Genomic DNA, 20,144 nt, shown 5'->3' on the forward strand with positions numbered 1-20,144 from the left:
ACGACTCGGAGCGCGTGTCGGAGGCGTTCCCGTACCAGCCACCGCCGCCAACGCAGCCGCCGTCGTCCTCCACGGGACAGCAGACCCCGTCGGGCCCACCCTCCTCGACGCTGTCCACATCTACAGGAGAGAAGAAGAAGAGACATATGGTGAGAGGAAAAGAGAGGAGGAAGGGATCATCATGGTCAGAGCTGTGGACAAACCAGGGTCACGTTCATTGGATCATAAACGGAGGGAAACGGGGAGGTGCTACCTGAAATTATCCAATATGAAAACACTTGTTTTAGCTTTTTCTGTTGCACAATGTTTTACTACAGTGTTCCCTAATGAACATTACCCAGGAAAGGACTGGATTTTGTCATTAAAGATAAACTCCAGGATCTTAAGCACAAGAAATCTGTAACATATAGTAGGATTACTTATTTTTTTACAAAATTGCGGGACGTAACATATCATACCAAATGATGACGTAGTACACAATTTGATGACTGAGTACACAGAAAAAAAACGGGGAACACTTTAGGCACTTGAGAACCAATTTCAAAACTGCTAGCAAAAATTATACAAAAGTTTGAGAGCGCATCCTTAAATGACAATCTAGGAGGCATTAATTTGAACAGCCTTGACGTTGTAAATCAACAAGTCAGCAGTCACCTGTCCCCTGGATTACAAAGTGAGCCAGACTACTACACTATACACTCATTCTGACGCCTCCTTATCACAAGTGAGCACTCTCAATTCTATTTACCAGCTAAGTACAAAGGGAACAGCCTATTCAAAATACCAAATAGACTTCAACGCTCTCAGCAAGGGGTAACTCACTGCCTTGGCAATGACTGAAGAAAATCATAATAACACTGAAAAACCAAGGAGCTTTAATGCAACAAAATCCACCAGCTTTCCCCAAGCCTTTCTCTCAGCACTGAGAACCACCAGCAACTGTGGATAAAATCATTTGAATGATTTTTCAACATATATTTTTTTTTCCCAGGGTCAATTTTTTTTCTTCCCAAGGAGTTTGGTAACGGGGTTACCATGACGACGGGACCTTCCGGGAGGCTAGACAGCAAAGATTAGGGTAATGGAGGTTACAGAGCCTGTTCTAATATTCATGAGGATGCAGATACCACCAGGGAGCCAATAAGGATAGGGTTAAGGTCACCCAGGGTCATTAATATACACTTGGTGTATCAATATTCATAAGCAAAACATTACAGCTTGCCAGACAAGGGCGAACAAAAGAAAGTGAGTATTCCTGAAACATATGAACCCCTTTCCATAAGATGTCAGAAAGCAACAAGCCTGGGCTAAGAAACTTAACTGTACTGGGTGGAGGGGGGGCAGTAGAGGCTTCAACAAAAAATAAACCCATTGAGCATCAACCGAAGAAAACAGAGCGAGAATAACAAAAAAAAGGTCAAGAGAAGCCATGACACTCATACACTGAGACACAATCTCTCCTCTCCGCGCGCACACGCGCACACACGCACACACACACACACACACACACACACACACACACACACACACACACGTCATTTGAGCTCTCGTCTCTCTCGCTCACACACATCAAGGCTAGTCTTAACCTTGGCGACCCAGTCTAAGAACACTGGTGGGTTGCTTCTCTGTTTACAACCCCACCCGCAGGGGTCATTAGAGTCAGCTCACATCTGGTCTGGTCGTCACAGACTATGGGCCAGAGAGGTGACCGCAACCGTGGCCCGACCGCTCTGACCAAGCGTACATGCACCACTACAAATCTACCCACCACGCAGGGACGCTAGTACACACTCCATCTCACACACACAGGAGTCAGGACACACACACACCATGACAGAGGCCAGGGCAGGGAAAAGAAGAGACTGAACACTTACAGGAGTCAGGACACTACACCTTACAACCAGAGACCTGACCTCTCTTTTTTTACACAGTTTATGATGTGTGTGGGTGCACCCTTTGTGTGTGTTTCTATGCACTGTGTGTCTTCCTTCACATTTCCTAAGACGACATTAAGCGAGGAGAGAGAGAGAGAGGAGAGAGAGAGAGAGAGGAGGGAGAGAGAGAGAGAGACAGACAGAGAGAAAGGGAGCAAGCGCGTGAGAGAATGTCAGCAGGTCTAAGACCTACTGTTTTTCCATGGCTGCCGTTCACTCCCACTGAAAGCTTTTAGTCACCTGAGCCGTGCCAGAGGGGAGAAGTATGCGAGGCATGACCCGCGTCCATGTGACATGCTACAGAAAGAAAGCAGCCAGGCCCTAATGGCTGTAATGTCGTTAGTGGGAAATGGCTAGATTGCTGACCTGAGGTCTCAGGAGTACAAAGTGGAAGGTTGAGGGGGGTTGAATTTGAACTATCCCCCCCTTTCCCTCCCTCCCTCTATCGACCTCTCCTTTTCCCTCTCTCCCATCATCTCTCTTGCCATTTGCTGCCCTCCCCATCTCTTTCGCTAACTCTCCCCCTGCCTTTCTCTCTCTCCTTCCTGGGTTTAGAGTTGAGGTCCCGAGACTCCTCCACGCAACACTACACCTCAAGACGCTAGGCTAGCCGTAACGCTACAATAGTGCCTCTACCGCACCCCGCCGCCACGGTTGTGTGTGACACAGGCAGGACCACCGTGTGTGTGTGTGTGTGTGTGTGTGTGTGTGTGTGTGTGTGTGTGTGTGTGTGAGAGACACAGGCAGGGCCATCCCGTGGGTGGGCTGACATTTCACAAGGTCATATCTCTGACCCAGGCTACGAGGGGAGGGGGGGGCTTTGTCTGGGGCTCAGCGTGCACGCACACTCACACTAGACTGTCCACACACACTATACTAGTCCACTACTACACATTATTGTACAGCCGAGGATATGATTAAAAACAATGTAAACCCCTCTTTCCCCTCCCACAGCCCAGTCTCTACATTACAGTGGTGGTGGTGATGATATAGTCTCTACAGTACAGTGGTGCTGGTGATATAGTGTCTATATTACAGTGGTGGTGGTGATGATAGTCTCTACAGTACAGTGGTGGTGGTGATGATATAGTCTCTACAGTACAGTGGTAGCGGTGATGATATAGTCTCTACAGTACAGTGGTGGTGGTGGTGGTGATATAGTCTCTACAGTACAGTGGTGGTGGTGATATAGTCTCTACAGTACAGTGGTGATTGTCTCTACAGTACAGTGGTGATGATACAGTCTCTACAGTACAGTGGTGATGATACAGTCTCTACAGTACAGTGGTGGTGGTGATGATACAGTCTCTACAGTACAGTTGTGGTAGTCTCTACAGTACAGTGGTGGTGGTGATACAGTCTCTACAGTACAGTGGTGGTGGTGATGATATAGTCTCTACAGTACAGTGGTGGTGGTGGTGATACAGTCTCTACAGTACAGTGGTGGTGGTGGTGATACAGTCTCTACAGTACAGTGGTGGTCGTGGTGATACAGTCTCTACAGTACAGTGGTGGTGGTGGTGATATAGTCTCTACAGTACAGTGGTGGTGATATAGTCTCTACAGTACAGTGGTGGTGATATAGTCTCTACAGTACAGTGGTGGTGGTGATGATATAGTCTCTACAGTACAGTGGTGGTGATGATATAGTCTCTACAGTACAGTGGTGGTGGTGGTGATGATATAGTCTCTACAGTACAGTGGTGGTGGTGATGATATAGTCTCTACAGTACAGTGGTGGTGATGATATAGTCTCTACAGTACAGTGGTGGTGATGATATAGTCTCTACAGTACAGTGGTGGTGGTGATGATATAGTCTCTACAGTACAGTGGTGGTGGTGATGATATAGTCTCTACAATACAGTGGTGGTGATGATATAGTCTCTACAGTACAGTGGTGATGATATAGTCTCTACAGTACAGTGGTGGTGATATAGTCTCTACAGTACAGTGATGGTGATATAGTCTCTACAGTACAGTGGTGGTGGTGATGATATAGTCTCTACAGTACAGTGGTAGTGGTGATGATATAGTCTCTACAGTACAGTGGTGGTGGTGATGATATAGTCTCTACAGTACAGTGGTGGTGGTGACGATATAGTCTCTACAGTAAAGTGGTGGTGGTGATGATATAGTCTCTACAGTACAGTGGTAGTGGTGATGATATAGTCTCTACAGTACAGTGGTGGTGGTGGTGATACAGTCTCTACTAGAGGTCGACCGATTAATCGGAATGGCCGATTAATTAGGGCCGATTTCAAGTTTTTAACAATCGGAAATCGGTATTTTGGGGCGCCGTTTTTTTTGTGACCTTTATTTAATCTGTATTTAACTATGGCAATTCAGTTAACCTCTTACATCTATGGGGGCGCTATTTCATTATTGGATAAAAAAAACGTGCCCGTTTTAAGCGCAATATTTTGTCACAAAAAGATGCTCGACTATGCATATAATTGGTAGCTTTCGAAAGAAAACACTCTGACGTGTCCAGAACTACCAAGATATTTTCTGTGCGTGCCCTAGAACGTGAGCTTCAGGCAAAACCAAGATGAGACGGCATCCAGGAAATGAGCAGGATTTTTGAGGCTCTGTTTTCCATTGTCTCCTTATATGGCTGTGAATGCAAGAGGAGTGAGTCAACCCTTTCTGTCGTTTCCCAAGGTGTCTGCAGCATTGTGACGTATTTGTAGGCAGATCATTGGAAGATTGACCATAAGAGACCACATTTACCAGGTGTCCGCCCGGTGTCCTGCGCCGAAATTGGTGCGCAAAAGTCAGCTGCCAGTATTTTTCCATGCGATTCAGAGAGGAAAGCAAGCTTCCACGAACGATATATCAATGAAGAGATATGTGAAAAAACACCTTGAGGATTGATTACAAACAACGTTTGCCATGTTTCGGTCGATATTATGTAGTTAATTCGGAAAAAGTTTTACGTTGTAGGTGACTGAATTTTCGGTTCGTTTCGGTAGCCAGATGCAATGTAGAAAACGGAACGATTTCTCCTACACACAGACGCTTTCAGGAAAAACTGCGCATTTGGTATGTAACTGAGAGTCTCCTCATTGAAAACATCAGAAGCTCTTCAAAGGTAAATGATTTTATTTATTTGGTTATCTGGTTTTTGTGAAAATGTTGCATGCTAAATGCTACTCAAAATGCTATGCTAGCTTTGCATACTCTTACACAAATTAGTCAATTTCTATGGTTCAAAAGCGTATTTTGAAAATCTGAGATGACAGTGTTGTTAAGAAAAGGCTAAGCTTGAGAGCAGACGCATTATTTTCATTTTATTTGCGATTTTCAGAAATCGTTAACGTTGAGTTATGCTAATGAGCCTGAGGCTTTAGTCACGATCCCGGATCCGGGATGGGGAGTTCCAAGAGGTTTTAAGAACACATTCTTATTTTCAATGACTGCCTAGGAACGGTGGCTTAACTGCCTTGTTCAAGGACAGAGCGACAGATTTTCACCTTGTCAGCTCAGTCTTGCAACCTTACAGTTAACTAGTCCAAAGCAATAACGACCTGCCTTTCTCTCATTGCACTCCACAAGGAGACGCGAATGCAGTAAGCCAAGTTGCTAGCTAGCAATAAACTTATCTAATAAAAAACAAGCAATCATATTCACTATTTAATGACACATGGTTGATGAAATTACTAGTTTATCTAGCGTGTCTTACGTTGCATATAATCTGACTGAGCAGTACAGTACAGTACAAGTACAAGCATACAAGTATGACTGAGCGGTCGTAGGCAGCAGCAGGCTCGTAAGCATTCATTCAAACAGCACTTTTGTGCGTTATGCCAGCAGCTCTTCGTTGTGCGTCAAGCATTGCGCTGTTTATGACTTCAAGCCTATCAACTCCCGAGATGAGGCTGGTGTAACCGAATTGAAATGGCTAGCTAGTTAGCGCTCGCTAATAGCGTTTCAAACGTTACACTGGCAATACTAAAGTGCCTATAAGAACATCCAATAGTCAAAGTAACGAAATACCAATGGTATAGAGGGAAATAGTCCTATAATTCCTATAATAACTACAACCTAAAACTTCTTACCTGGGAATATTGAAGACTCTTACATGGCACATATTGCACTTTTACTTTCTTCTCCAACACTTTGTTTTTGCATTATTTAAACCAAATTGAACATGTTTCATTATTTACTTGAGGCTAAATTGATTGATGTATTATATTAAGTCAAAATAAATGTTCATTCAGTTTTGTTGTAATTGTCATTATTACAAATAAATACATTAAAAAAAAATATATAAAAAAAAATGTTAATAAATAAAATAAAAAACTTCGGCCGATTAATCGGTATCGACTTTTTTGGTCCTCCAATAATTGGTATCGGCGTTGAAAAATCATAATCGGTCGACCTCTAGTCTCTACAGTACAGTGGTGGTGGTGGTGGTGATACAGTCTCTACAGTACAGTGGTGATGATATAGTCTCTACAGTACAGTGGTGGTGATACAGTCTCTACAGTACAGTGGTGATGATACAGTCTCTACAGTACAGAGGTGATGATACAGTCTCCACAGCACAGTGGTGGTAGTGGTGATACAGTCTCTACAGTACAGTGGTGATGATATAGTCTCTACAGTACAGTGGTGGTGATACAGTCTCTACAGTACAGTGGTGGTGGTGGTGATACAGTCTCTACAGTACAGTGGTGGTGGTGGTGATACAGTCTCTACAGTACAGTGGTGATGATATAGTCTCTACAGTACAGTGGTGGTAGTGGTGATACAGTCTCTACAGTACAGTGGTGATGATATAGTCTCTACAGTACAGTGGTGGTGATACAGTCTCTACAGTACAGTGGTGGTGGTGGTGATACAGTCTCTACAGTACAGTGGTGGTGGTGATATAGTCTCTACAGTACAGTGGTGATGATATAGTCTCTACAGTACAGTGATTGTGATACAGTCTCTACAGTACAGTGGTTGTGATACAGTCTCTACAGTACAGAGGTGATGATACAGTCTCCACAGCACAGTGGTGGTAGTGGTGATACAGTCTCTACAGTACAGTGGTGATGATATAGTCTCTACAGTACAGTGGTGGTGATACAGTCTCTACAGTACAGTGGTGGTGGTGGTGATACAGTCTCTACAGTACAGTGGTGGTGGTGGTGATACAGTCTCTACAGTACAGTGGTGATGATATAGTCTCTACAGTACAGTGGTTGTGATACAGTCTCTACAGTACAGAGGTGATGATACAGTCTCCACAGCACAGTGGTGGTAGTGGTGATACAGTCTCTACAGTACAGTGGTGATGATATAGTCTCTACAGTACAGTGGTGGTGATACAGTCTCTACAGTACAGTGGTGGTGGTGGTGATACAGTCTCTACAGTACAGTGGTGATGATATAGTCTCTACAGTACAGTGGTGGTGATACAGTCTCTACAGTACAGTGGTGGTGGTGGTGATACAGTCTCTACAGTACAGTGGTGGTGGTGGTGATACAGTCTCCACAGCACAGTGGTGGTAGCGGTGATACAGTCTCTACAGTACAGTGGTGGTGGTTGGGGGGACACAGTCTTCAGTACAGCAGTAGTGGGTGGGGGGGGGGGGGCAGTCTCTACCGTACCGTGGTGGTAGTGGGGGCAGTCTCCAGTACAGTGGTAATGGGGGGGGGGGGTGTACCCAGTTTTCATACTTGAGTAAAAGACAACTTAACAGAAATATACTCAAGTAAAAGTCACCCAGTAAAATTCTACTTCAGTAAAAGTCGTAAAGTATTTGGTTTAAAATATAAAGTATCAAAAGTAAACATTACTAAAATATATTTAAATACCCAAAGTAAAAATATACATCACTTAAAATTCCTTATCTTAAGCAAACCAGGCGGCACCATTTTCTAGTTTATTTATTTTTTATTTACGAATAGCCAGAGGCACACTCCAACATTTGACATCATTTACAAAACGGAGCATTTGTGTTTAGTGAGTCTGACAGATCAGAGGCAGTAGGGATGACCAGGAATGTTCTGTTGATAAGTGTGCGAATTGGAGAAATTTCCTGTTGTGCTAAGCATTCAAAATGTAACGAGTACTTTTGGGTGTCAAGGAAAATTTATGGAGAGTAAGAACATTTTCTTTAGGAATGTAGTGAAGCAAAATTCATCAAAAATATAAATAGTAAAGTAAAGATACCTAAAATAAACTACTTTAAAAGTACTTTAAACCACTACAGTACAGTGGTGGTGGGGGGGCCACAGTCTCTACAGTACAGTGGTGGTGGGGGGGCACAGTCTCTACAGTACAGTGGTGGTGGGGGGAGAGACACAGTCTACAGTACGGTGGTGGTGGGGGCCACAGTCTCTACAGTACAGTGGTGGTGGGGGGAGACAGTCTACAGTACAGTGGTGGTGGGGGGAGACACAGTCTACAGTACGGTGGTGGTGGGGGCCACAGTCTCTACAGTACAGTGGTGGTGGGGGGAGACAGTCTACAGTACAGTGGTGGTGGGGGGAGACACAGTCTACAGTACGGTGGTGGTGGGGGCCACAGTCTCTACAGTACAGTGGTGGTGGGGGGCCACAGTCTCTACAGTACAGTGGTGGTGGGGGGGCCACAGTCTCTACAGTACAGTGGTGGTGGGGGGGCCACAGTCTCTACAGTACAGTGGTGGTGGGGGAGGGGCAGTCTCCAGTACAGGGGGGGCAGTCTCTACAGTACAGTGGTGGTGTGTGGGGCAGTCTCTACAGTACGGTGGTGGTGGGGGGCCACAGTCTCTACAGTACGGTGGTGGTGGGGGAGGGGCAGTCTCCAGTACAGGGATGGTGTGGGGGGCAGTCTCTACAGTACGCTGGTGGTGGGGGGCACAGTCTCTACAGTACGGTGGTGGTGAGGGACACACAGTCTTTACAGCACAGTGGTGGTGGTGGGGGTGGGGGGGGGGGGGGGGCAGGTCTCTACAATGGTGGGGGAGGGGGGGCAGTCTCTACAGTGGTGGCGGGGGGGACGGACACAGTCCACATTACAGTGGTGGTGGTGGGGGATACAGTCCACAGTACAGTGGGGGTGGGGGGGATACAGTCTCTACAGTACAGTGGTGGTGGTGAGGGCGATACAGTCTCTACAGTACAGTGGTGGGGAGGGGGAGGGGGGGGGGGCACACAGTCTCTACAGTACAGTGAGCCAGGGAGAGAGAAACAGGAAATGCCCCCATCCACATCCACAGGTTTTTAGTGGAGCAGGTCGACAGCTTCATGTTCCTTTGGAGTTATCATGGTCCACATTCAAAAACATAGTCGTGTAGACGTCACGACAACGCCTGCTTCTCCTCCTGGTTCCCCTCAAGAGGCTGAAAAGATTTGTCATGGGCCCACAGATCCTCAAAAAGTTCTACAGCTGCACCAAAGAAAGCATCTTGACTGGTTGCATTACTGCTTGCTATGGCAACTGCTTGGCATCCGACCGCAAGGGGCTGCAGAGGGTAGTGTGTACAGCCCAGTACATCACTGGGGCTAAGCTTCCTGCCATCCAGGACCTCTATAGCAGGCAGTGAGGAAGGCTCGAAAAAGTTGTATAAAGCCAAGATATCGTTACTCATTGTGTATTTACTCCTCGTGTTATTATCGCTTCTTTTCCCTCTCTGCATTGTTGGAAAGGGCCCGTAAGTACACACTTCATTGTTAGTCTACACCTGTTGTTTACAAAGCATGTGAAATCAAATTTGATTTGACCAACACACACACACGCACACCCTACAGTCCAACAACTTGGGGAAGCTAAAGCATAAAATGCCCCTGACTGAATGAGGATGATGGGGCTGCTATGAGCCAGCGAGGAGAGGCAGAGAGAGAGACAGAGAAAGAGGCAGAGAGAGAGAGAGCTAGGCAGAGAGAGAAGCAGAGAGAGAGAAGCTGAGGCAGAGAGAGAAGCAGAGCAGCAGAGAGAGAGAGCGAGCGAGAGGCAGAGAGCGAGCGAGAGGCAGAGAGAGAGCGAGCGAGAGGCAGAGAGAGAGCGAGCGAGAGGCAGAGAGAGAGCGAGCGAGAGGCAGAGAGAGAGCGAGCGAGAGGCAGAGAGAGAGCGAGCGGCAGAGAGAGAGCGAGCGAGAGGCAGAGAGAGAGCGAGCGAGAGGTAGAGAGAAAGAGAAGCAGAGAGGCAGAGAGAGAGAAGCAGAGAGGCAGAGGCAGAGAGAGAGAAGCAGCGGCAGAGAGAGAGAAGCAGCGGCAGAGAGAGAGAAGCAGCGGCAGAGAGAGAGAAGCAGCGGCAGAGAGAGAGAGAAGCAGAGCGGCAGAGAGAGAGAGAAGCAGAGCGGCAGAGAGAGAGAGAAGCAGAGCGGCAGAGAGAGAGAGAAGCAGAGCGGCAGAGAGAGAGAGAAGCAGAGCGGCAGAGAGAGAGAGAAGCAGAGCGGCAGAGAGAGAAGCAGAGCGGCAGAGAGAGAAGCAGAGCGGCAGAGAGAGAAGCAGAGCGGCAGAGAGAGAAGCAGAGCGGCAGAGAGAGAAGCAGAGCGGCAGAGAGAGAAGCAGAGCGGCAGAGAGAGAAGCAGAGCGGCAGAGAGAGAAGCAGAGCGGCAGAGAGAAAAGCAGAGCGGCAGAGAGAGAGCGAGCGAGAGGCAGAGAGAGAGCGAGCGAGAGGCAGAGAGAGAGAGAGAGCGAGCGAGAGGCAGAGAGAGAGCGAGCGAGAGGCAGAGAGAGAGAGCGAGCGAGAGGCAGAGAGAGAAAGAGCGAGAGCGAGAGGCGGAGAGAGAGCGAGAGGCGGAGAGAGAGCGAGAGGCGGAGAGAGAGCGAGAGGCGGAGAGAGAGCGAGAGGCGGAGAGAGAGCGAGAGGCGGGGGGGAGAGCAAGAGCCAGAGAGTGAGAAGCAGAGAGAGCGAGAGGCAGAGAGAGCGAGAGAGGCAGAGAGAGCGAGAGAGGCAGAGAGAGCGAGAGGCAGAGAGAGCGAGAGAGGCAGAGAGAGCGAGAGAGGCAGAGAGAGCGAGAGAGGCAGAGAGAGCGAGAGAGGCAGAGAGAGCGAGAGAGGCAGAGAGAGCGAGAGAGGCAGAGAGAGCGAGAGAGGCAGAGAGAGCAAGAGAGGCAGAGAGAGCAAGAGAGGCAGAGTTAGTTAGAGGCAGAGAGCATCTGTCTGTTTGCCGTGCTCAGTGTGAAAGAGAACCATTTAGCGGTGTAATGGCGGGGATGACTTGCATGTTGAGACAAACAGCTGCAGGGTACTCAGCAGTCCGGGTCTGTTAGCACTCACTACACACACACAACCGGGTGATTTAGTGCTGTGTGTGTGTGTGTGTGTGTGTGTGTGTGTGTGTGTGTGTGTGTGTGTGTGTGTGTGCGCATTCTTCCCAGGACAGAGGTGTAATAGAGACATCAGGGAGAGAGAGTGAACAGACTGCTGCGACAGTCTGCGCTACTGGGTTAGCTAAAAGAACACAGCTTCCTGGTTCAAGTTGAAAGCTGATGATGTAACTGCCAACTAAGAGGAACATTGCTTCATGTGATTTTGTAGTGGGTTTATTGACCAGGAAGTGGTCAAGCTATCTATTTTGAGAGGTTTCGAGGAAGAAGAATATGCAAGTCAAAGAGAGGGAGAAGAGAGACACAATCATCACATCTTATTCCTCATCTTATTGTGTACAAGACGAGACAACCCCATGCCAAATGTCTCTGTGTTTGAGCATGATGGCGGGTTATATTTTGGCTGACGAGGTTGTTCCGGACTGTCTGGGGAGCGGTGTTACTGTGCTGGGCCCAGGCAGTCACTGCAGCCAGACAGACAGTGGAGTCAACCAGATTTCAGCCAGCCTCATCAGACACAATGATCCCTGTGCTGGAGGGGGGCGCTGGGGGAGGGGGTCCCGTAGGTCACCAGACCACATGAGGTTTCGCCTAGCTACCAACAGACACACTGCAACAATTATGTGACTTAGCCAGGCATACAAGATGGTCCCACTGACCTCCAGGCCCAGGCTAGGGTGGAAGGAGGGAGGAAGGCCATTAGCCGATTAAGTCTGGAGTAGAAGCATCAATACTGCCACTATGATGCCAAGAAGCTTTGAGAGGCCTGAGAGAGAGAGAGAGAGAGAGAGGCAGAGAGAGACATAAGTAAAAGATGAAGAGGGTGGGTTCAAGACCACGGTCAAGTCCACCACTGGCTATTTAAATCCAGCACAGCTACAGCACAGTTACGGAACTCACCACACAGCCAGCATAGCTTGAGCCACATCGGGGCTATCCCAGCATGCTCTCCTGTGACTAGGAGTGGCTGGCTGCTGTTGGCCTGGGTTAGGGGTTGTATACTGTACGAGGAGGGAAGAGTGGAGAGGTGTAATACGAGGGAGGAGGCGGAGTGTAGAAAGGAGAAGGAGCCGTGGCGGTAATTGAGTGTCCATGCTGAGCCCTGGCGGGGGTTGCCATGTCCGCGGGCTATGCTAATGAGCGTTCCCTGCAGCCCGTCTTCTGCCTTATTAGCGTGCGGCGCCGGACAATATGGTGGGAGAGACCCTAGCAGCTAGCCCTGTCCACCAGCAGGCTCATGTCGCTGCAAACGACTAGCAGTCAGCCCCCCCCCCTCCCGGAGAGGAAGGTAATTCCATTCACTGGGACTTTCTCTCCATCTTCCTCTTCTCCTCAGTCTCACCCTCACTCTCAGTTTGTCCTGTTGGAAAAAGACTGAGCATGCGTGCGTGTCTGAAAAAAAACAGACTCTCTAAATATAACCAGCTGGTTGAGCCTGAACTGGCGGTCGTAAATTCAAACCCCTTCGCAGGACTTTATACGGGACATCAATATGTTAAGTGCACATTTTCAACTCTATTCTTTTGGGGAAAAGGGTGAAATAATTGTCAGATTCATCCCACGTTGCAAAAGGCACCATGTCACTGACTGACTAGTCAGCTGTTTGTCATAAATCCTCCCAGTCCCACATGGCACCCTATTCCCTGTACAGTGCACTGCCTTTATAGTGCACTACATTTGACCAGAGCCCAAGGGGACTGTGAGTGAGCGACTGGTCTGAGATCAGTGATTGAAAGAGATAAAGACAGAGATATTCAGCTCTCAGTGCAGCTCACTGATCCAGGCTCAGAGGGACAGCGTTGCGTGGGCAAACTCAAGAGGATACATGCCCTTTGGAGTTCTGGGAGCACCACATGGCATTTACCAGTATAAAAATACAGCAGTTAACTAGAACTGTGCTTTTAACAGCCCGAGTTAGAAAGAAGCCCATACTCTAAATCATATCCACCTATAGTAGGCTTATGTCCACACACAACTCTGTATATAACCCGTTCTTAAACCACAAACACACCCATCACCTTTTATCCCATGTCAGAGCCAAAATGACTACTCCAGTTTCCAGTCTCTGACATAGACAACATGGGGGAAGTGGAAACTGGAAAACCCATCATTAATTCATTCATCATTTTTTACTTTGAGGGGACCCCCAAAAGTCTTTTACGGGCTGGTTTTGTCCCGTGGGCCGCATGTTGCCAACCCCTGCTATACAGTAATGTCTGTGGTTCGGTTCTGTCCGTTGTATTGAAATGTAGCGCAGCATATAACCATCTGTGTGCTGTTGGCCTTGGCCCCGGCAGTTTGTGGGCACTTCGGGCCTTGTGCCAGAGGTGAAAGAGGAAGGAGAAGTGTTCTTGGAAGAGAATGAGTCGACTCGAGGCCCCCAGACCTCTGAAATTCCTCAGCGCAGATGGAGCGCCCTTTGCACCCACGTTTATTTTTCCCGTCCATTTTTTTTTTATTGGAACAGAAACAACACATGCCCATAATCTTAGATGTGGCATCAAAGCTCCTCACAGCACACAAAAAAAGAAAACACCAAGGAGAAGCACACACTTTCACTACAGAAATAGGCTACTCAGTTCTCACAGAGAGCCTGTAATTACAATTAACAAGGTATTTCTTAATTTACCATTCAGCCCAGGGCCTAAAATTAACACCCGCCACCTACCAAGTGCAGGTACATTTGTCACTGGTGGGTAAAGATGTCTATTTCACCAGCCACGTTGGCGGGTGGTCAGGGCTCCACAGTGCGGGATTTTACTCACATTTGTGAATAAAAATAGTAAATGTATGATCACATTTATAGTAAAATGAATGCTGCAGTAGCTGTTTTCAAAGTATTTCTGCAGTTTTGTTTCATAGCTGGTAAATGAATATGGCACAAAGTCAAAGAACTACACTATGTAGCTTATTCCTGCCCTTAAAAGGACAGGTGAAATGTGATATTTCGGTTAACATAACAACTTCTTACTAGTTATACATTTACTGTTTTAGAAACATTACAAAGCATCCTCGTCGATTATTTTGTGTTTTGTTGGTGTCGTTTTAGCATGTGTGTGGGGGGGGGGGGGGGGGGGTATTTTGGCTGGTAAAAAATGTGAGTGGCTGGTGGACCAAAAAGTAAATTTTATACCCTGATTCAGCCTAAACATTACCCTGGTGAACCATAAAAAGTATCAGTAGTGCAACAGTGAAAGCTATGAGACAAGGATACATTATGACACTTAATACCACATTTGCATTATTTTCATAATATTGAAAGAGGTCACAAGGACAGTTGATAGGATAAAGTTGTCATAGAAGCTACAACCAGTGGAGAGCATTGAAGAGAAGTCTGGGCTGTGTTTCCCAAAAGCATCGTAGCACTAAGAAACTAAAATGGACAAAACATGATCTTAGTGCTACGATGCTTTTGGGAAACCCAGCCCAGGTAGGCTACATTGACTAGCCTATACTTTTACTGCCACTTGCATACTTGGTAGATAGCCCATTTTGATATAGGCCAGTCCTGGGTTACTTCTCTCAGGTGAAAACAACAGTTTCAGTGTACTTCAGTCCCAAAGTTGCTTCAGATCTGGCAACCGCCACAAAGCAAGGCCTATTTCTCAGAGGTTGACGGACAACTAGCTTTTAGATGTAAATCGATGGGAATAATTGTCTCTCATTACAGTTGTCACAGTGCTAAGATTTATGTCCATAATACACTAACATTCCCTAAGCATCCTCACTATGTCGCCAATCATAGGTACTAGTATGTATGTAGGCTACGTATGTAGATTATTGGAGTACAGTTAGAGCCGTGGCAGTCATGACATTTTGTCAGACGGTGAGACTGTCGGTCTCACGGTAACGGACCGTTAATTACCATAAACACGTGTAGTATCTCCAGGCTTCCAGCATACAAGCGACTGATGAGTGCCTTGGGAACATCATTTAAAAAGGTCTAATAAATAAATTTAACATACACCATCACAATAAATCTATTATTTATTTACGGCAGGTTTAAAGAAACATTATGATCTGAAGAAAATGTATTTCAGTAGAGCAGAATATGAGTCGGCCTCCTGTATGTTATCTGGCTACGCACCATGCCATAGACTGTAGGCTACTTCAGTTAGCAGGCAATATACGCTTACTATAAAATCATATCATCTAAAATAATAAGAATATAATTTAACTTAGCTGAATAAAATAGAAAGGATATTTTTCCCCATTCTGGAGCGAGTGCACATATGAAGTGGCTATAAAGTGACCATTTGAAACAGGTCTTAAACACTAGATTTAGAGTTATTTGTCAACTTTAGTTGTGAATGAGACAAACATTAGAATGTCTTAGAAATCAGAACATATATGGGCTGCATGATGTGACTATAGACTATTGATGATTTGCATAAAAGTATTTAAAAAAAGCTTGTGCTCTGTTCCTTGCCTCAGGTTGCACACTCTGTTCTCTCATCAATTGATCATATTTTCACCCATCAAACTATTCTCAATTTAATCTCGTCTTTACTAATATGTCAAATTTGTTTTGATTTAGAATGGTCCATTATCAAATGGGCAGGAACAGAGGCAGTCGATATGCACTCGAATAGCGAATGGGAGCTGCTTCCCGCAGTTCGTTTTTCCAATCATGAGGGGGAGGCTTCTCCGGTTTCATAGCACAGCTGAGAAATACATATAGTAGCAGCTGGGATCCTCCTCTTTTTAGTGGCAGCTATCAAAACTCTGCTTTCACACGGGACCACATATAGAAACGTCTGGGCTTAGAACACTACTTATTTATTTGTATTTCTTCATTTAGATTTGTAAAATTATAATAATTATAGCAGGTATTACTGCACTATTGGAGTTAGAAACAAGCATTTTGCTGCACCTGCGATAACATCTGCAAATCTGTGTACGTGACCAATAAACTTTGGATTATTTCACGCCATTCATCAACTTCTGTTTAAGAAGCAAGCAGCCTCTCTCTGCGCGACAGGTCATATATAGGCATGTGCATAAACTAGCAGGCCATTAGGACCTGATGGCGGGACAATAGAGTCCTGAGTACCAGACCATAAGGACCTGGTGGAGGGACAATAGAGCCCTGAGTATCAGACCATTAGGCCCTGATGGAGGAGGGACAATAGAGCTCTGAGTAGCAGGCCAGGCACAACTCCAACACCATCATTAAGTTTGCCGATGACACAACAGTGGTAGGCCTGATCACTGACGACAACGAGACAGCCTTTAGGGAAGAGGTCAGCAACCTGGCCGTGAGGTGCCAGGACAACAACCTCTCCGTCAACGTAATCAAGACAAAGCAGATGATTGTGGTGACCTATTCCCCCTCAGGAGATGAAAAGATTTGGCATGGGTCCTCAGATCCTCAAAACGTTCTACAGCTGCACCATCGAGAGCATCTTGACTCGTTGCATCCCTGCCTGGTATGGCAACTGCTCGGCCTCTGACCGCAAGGCACTACAAAAGGGTAGTGCGTACGGCCCAGTACGTCACTGATGCCAAGCTTCCTGCCATCCAGGACCTCTATACCAGGCGGTGTCAGAGGAAGGCCCTAAAAATTGTCAAAGACTCCAGTCACCCCAGTCATAGACTGTTCTCTCTGCTACTGCACGGCAAGCGGTACCAGAGCGTCAGGTCTAGGTCCAAGAGGCTTCTAAACAGCTTCTACCCCCAAGCCATAAGACTCCTGAACATCTAATTAAATGGCTACCCAGACTATTTTCATTGCTCCCCCTCCCCCCTTTTACACTGCTGCTACTCTCCGTTTTATCTATGCATAGTCACTTAAATAACTCTACCTACATGTACATATTACCTCGACACCGATGACCCCGCACATTGACTCTGTACCGGTACCCCCTGTATATAGCCACGCTATATAATGTTATTTTACTGCTGCTCTGTAATTTTTTAAATTTTTTTTGGTATTCTTCTTATTGTTGGTTAAGGGCTTGTTAGAAAGCATTTCACTATTGTAGTCGGCGCATGTGACATACAATTTGATTTGATTAGCAACCTAATGATCGTTAGTGAGTTGGGTACGAGCAACGCACGACCAGAGTGCATAAGAGGAGAATCTCGTGACTCAACGGTTATGTGGAATTTGACTGCGATTATGACTCATGACTGCCGGTGTGGCGTTAATACGGTCACCGTAACAACCCTAAATACAGTTCACTCACTGTGTCAAAAATACAGTAAACCCTAAATTTAGGCTACAGTACGATATTGCTGTAGAGTTCCTTTGTACAGTATGTGAACACTTCATTACACTCAAATGTAGGACTATAAATAATTACTAAAAGGGGAACCTTGCCAGCATCCATCCCATAAATTTGGTATCATGACTTTGAGGGTAATTTGCCAAGACTTTCTGTTGTAAATGTGTGTGCCACAACAACACTGTTCCAGAACAGATACAGCCCTGTTAATGGTGAAACAACAGGAGGACTGATGTCAAGAACTAAGAGGCGGCTGTTACTAGTTACCACAGCCACAAAGTCAAAATTGGCTATATAATTTCATGAAAACAAACATGAGCTTTTTGATCTGAATTTAAAGTTAGGGATAGGTGTAAGGTTAGCAGTGGGGTTAAGGTTAGGTTTAAAATCGTATTTTAAGAAGATAAATTGTAGAAATAGGCAGGGTTTAGCCATAATTAGACTTTGTGGCTGTAGTAGCTAGTGACGACCCCAAGAGGTGGGCTTACGCTAAGTAGCAATGACGCTAACATAGCTAGCACCACTAGTACGCCACATTCTGGCACACACACTGAGGGGCAGGCTGCCCACTTAGACACAGAGAGGAGTGAGAGAGCAGAGCGCAGTGTGTGTATGGGCCATACGGTATGAGACAGGGGGGGGCACAATGGGGAGGGGGCGGTCCTCCAGCCAGCCAGCGTAAATCACACTGAGCACACTGGCACAAGAACACGGTCGACCGGTCCCACTACAGCAGCCAGTCACCCCAGAGAGAGAGAGGGAAAGAGAGAGATGGTGGGTGGTTGTGAGAAAGTGTGTGAGAAAGAGAAAGTGTGTGTGTTACTGACTGTGGGTGTAAGAGACAGTGTGAGAGAGAGGCACTATGTGTGTATAAGAGAGAGACTGTGTGTATGAGAGAGCTGGGGAGAGCGAGTGAGCATGGAGTGGAGAGTTGAGCGATAGAGAGCTGGGGGGGGGCAGGCGAATGAAACGAAAAAAATATGGCTTTTTCCATGGTGGTATTGGGTTGACAGCAGTTTGGCAGAAGTGCCTGAGGCAGTGCCTGCTTGGATTCTAGCCTGTCACTCAGGACAGGGACACTAATCAGGATTGGTCCTGGTCCCTTCTTCCTCTTCCCTAGGAATAGTGGAGGGGGGGGAGCCAGAGCCAGTTTGCGTCCATTAGAAAAAGGGAGAGAAAAAAATAGAGGGAAGAATCGCAGTGGCACAGCAGGAGAGGCGAACCTTCATTTGCATGCAGGTCCAGGGGAGGAAGAGGTGGGGGGGGGAGAGGTTTCTGTTTCCAATCTCCATGTTAAAACGCCTGGCCAGGGCAGCCAGTGGGAATGAAGAGGCATTGTTTGCCCGCCGCTGCTCCCCGTCACACCTAGGCTACATCTCAAATGACACCCTATTCCCTACATGGTGCACTTCTTTTGGCCAGGGCCTGTAGGCTATGAAGGGAATTGGATGCCATTTGGAACACAGAACCAATACCCATCTCGCCTTTTCTTGCTTTCAAGGTATAAAAGACATGTCCTGCGTGGCAGATAATGTCGATCTCAAATCCTGACCTGAAATCCTGACCAGACATTGATGTACGTCTGTTGTTTGTCTTGTGTGCACTACATCCATATCCATCCAGCCTTTTCTGGTTCCGTCCACATCTGTCATAACCAGGTTGTGACCTGAAAGCTGCAGCATTCAAAGTCTTGTCGCTGTCTTTCACCCGTGAGAGAGGCCGTTCTCTGCGGCATAACGATCGCTATGACAACCATCACTTAAGCCCTCTGGGTACAGTGGGTTGGAGCGGTCTTGTTTCTGAAGACCTCATCACTGACTGGGAGGGTCATCAAGGTCAATCCACTGGCTCTCACAAGACATGCTACATGAGAACAACAAAATGTACTTCCACTAAAAAAGGACGAGGCGGTTCCTGGCCAAAGGACCAGAAGGAGAGGAAAAATAAGAGGGAGGGATTGCTGGGATGCTTCCTTTGGCCCAGAGTTGATGAACACAAAGTCTGGCTGTGCGTGCCAAATTAGGTTTTTAAGCATTCTTTTTTTCAGGGAGGATTTGTCGCTAATCTAGAAAACCTTCTGGTAGGAAGTGTCAATAGATCTGGTGCTGACCACTCCCCGTAGAGTGCAGGGATTAATGACCTGAGCTGTGTCCCAAATGCCACCCTATACCCTATATAGTGCACTACCTTGGACTAGGACCCATGTAGGGAATAGGGTGGCATTTGCAGATGCAGCCCTAGCAATCTGAACCAACAACTGACTGACTTGTCGATTGAGAACACACTGGTAATTCAGGAACGGAAAGAGGCAATCACATACAGATCAGTCCAACTAAACCCTGTTCATTATCAACTCACCAAAAGGTTTTTAGAAGCTATCCTGATTTCCAGATTTTTGGAGGGCATGTGTCTCCATTTTGCTGATGACGAGATATCTGGCTAATTAGCATGTCTGAGCCATCATGATGAGTGATACTCGTCTAGTACTAGACGTCCAATAATGCACCCATCTCATTACCGCGATGAGGACGAATCAGGCGGCAAAATTCCCTCGTTCAGACAACAATGGGACAACGCTAAAGAACCTGAGCCTCTCTACCTCAAGGTCACAGCGGTTCACTCAGAAGACGTGGTGAAGTCATCATCTGCATTGTGCCAAATGGAAGGGCATTCTCCGCACGTGGCAGCCACACAATCATCAGCGCCAGGTACTCACCTGCGTTTCAGCGTC

At 46.8% G+C, this 20,144-nt stretch overlaps 1 protein-coding gene across 1 annotated transcript in view; it reads right to left on the bottom strand.

Moving 5' to 3' along the window:
- LOC135507571 (zinc finger protein 827-like) overlaps positions 1–20,144 on the bottom strand; it is a 93,298-nt gene that overhangs the window by 63,738 nt on the left and 9,416 nt on the right. The window contains 1 exon segment of the mRNA XM_064927089.1: positions 1–120. This exon segment is cut by the window's left edge and continues 1,203 nt beyond it. Coding sequence (XP_064783161.1) covers positions 1–120 — 120 coding nt within the window.

Source organism: Oncorhynchus masou, chromosome 21 (genome assembly GCF_036934945.1).
Source record: "Oncorhynchus masou masou isolate Uvic2021 chromosome 21, UVic_Omas_1.1, whole genome shotgun sequence".
Taxonomy (NCBI): domain Eukaryota; kingdom Metazoa; phylum Chordata; class Actinopteri; order Salmoniformes; family Salmonidae; genus Oncorhynchus; species Oncorhynchus masou.